The sequence below is a fragment of the Perkinsus marinus genome (genome assembly GCF_000006405.1).
Source record: "Perkinsus marinus ATCC 50983 genomic scaffold scf_1104296977322, whole genome shotgun sequence".
In the NCBI taxonomy this organism is placed as follows: domain Eukaryota; phylum Perkinsozoa; order Perkinsida; family Perkinsidae; genus Perkinsus; species Perkinsus marinus.
In genome coordinates, this window is record NW_003200207.1 from 1 (window position 1) to 1,212 (window position 1,212).

Consider the following 1,212-nt stretch of genomic DNA (forward strand, 5'->3'; position numbering starts at 1 on the left):
AATCTCCCAAGATCTAGCCCACGAGAATACGCTACACCGATGGGACGACCTTTGGGGTCTTTGAATCTCATGCCCTTGAATATAGGATTACCCATATTCACCCCTAGTATAGACTCCAAAATATAGATCGGAGCTTTTGAGACTGAGTCATTCGAGCCTTCGGGGTTCTTCACCAGTAGAAGAGCATCCTGCACCTTCTTCATGAACTTGAGATTCTCGCTCGGAGCATTATCGGAACCATTCGAGATCTTGTGGAGTATGTCGACACTATCCTCCTCTTCCTCCTCAGTTGCTTTCTCGGATGATGCACCATGAAAGCTATCTGTGGAGGAAGGGAAGTCATTTCCCTGGTTAGAACCAGAGTCAGTCCCCATTAAGTCATTGGTACCCGTATCCTCACTATAATCCAACTCATCCAAATCATTGATATCATAACCAGAATACATTATTAAGATGACCAGGACAAGAAGTAAATTAAAAATAGAACAGAGGTGACAATGGTTGAACCACTTCATTGAGTAACAACTATGAGACACTCTAGCTATGAGACAAATTACACAAAGTTCATGACTATCGAGCGATCAGTTTATCACCTCCAATGGAATAATATTCGCAGAAGACCTTCTTACGAAAGGTCTAATAAAATTTATTAATAATAATTCTATTAATAATATTATTTAATAATATTATTCTTCTCTTAGCAGACCGGATGAGAGCTGCGATGTCACACACATTTTCAACACGTACCATATCACATGAAGAACCCTCAATTCCGGACAAAAAACTGCATATCCCATTGAGAAACGACTCCTCATCAGTGATATTGGACCGGATTCGCTTCTCAACTTCAACAACACTATAAACTTTACGATAGGGATTGACTCTGCCAAAAGCTTTTAAATCTTTCCTCATACAATGTACAGAAAGAAATCGAAGTACATGACCTGCCCAATGCTCAACCTCTGCCGACTTCACACAATCACTCACAACTTTCCATAAGTAAGGCGTACTGCATAATAAATGTCCAAGAATTTACAGTAACTCCATATCGACCTTTCTTTTACTATTACAGAATGACATTGGCCACGGAAGACTATTCGACGAACATTCTAACAGACGAGATGGCCACGGATAATTCACTTGTGTAGATATAACTTCTTCAACCTCTCCCTCGTTACTGAGATTCACCCTAATATGGTTACGCCTTTGCAT

At 40.2% G+C, this 1,212-nt stretch overlaps 1 protein-coding gene across 1 annotated transcript; it reads right to left on the bottom strand.

Moving 5' to 3' along the window:
* Nucleotides 1-49: 49 nt before the first annotated feature.
* Nucleotides 50-446, bottom strand: Pmar_PMAR015136 (hypothetical protein; the record flags this gene model as incomplete). The annotated part of the gene is made up of 1 exon (XM_002764430.1): nucleotides 50-446. A coding segment is annotated over one exon (397 nt), but the record flags the coding sequence as incomplete, so codon positions are not given.
* Between the last annotated feature and the right edge of the window lie 766 nt (nucleotides 447-1,212).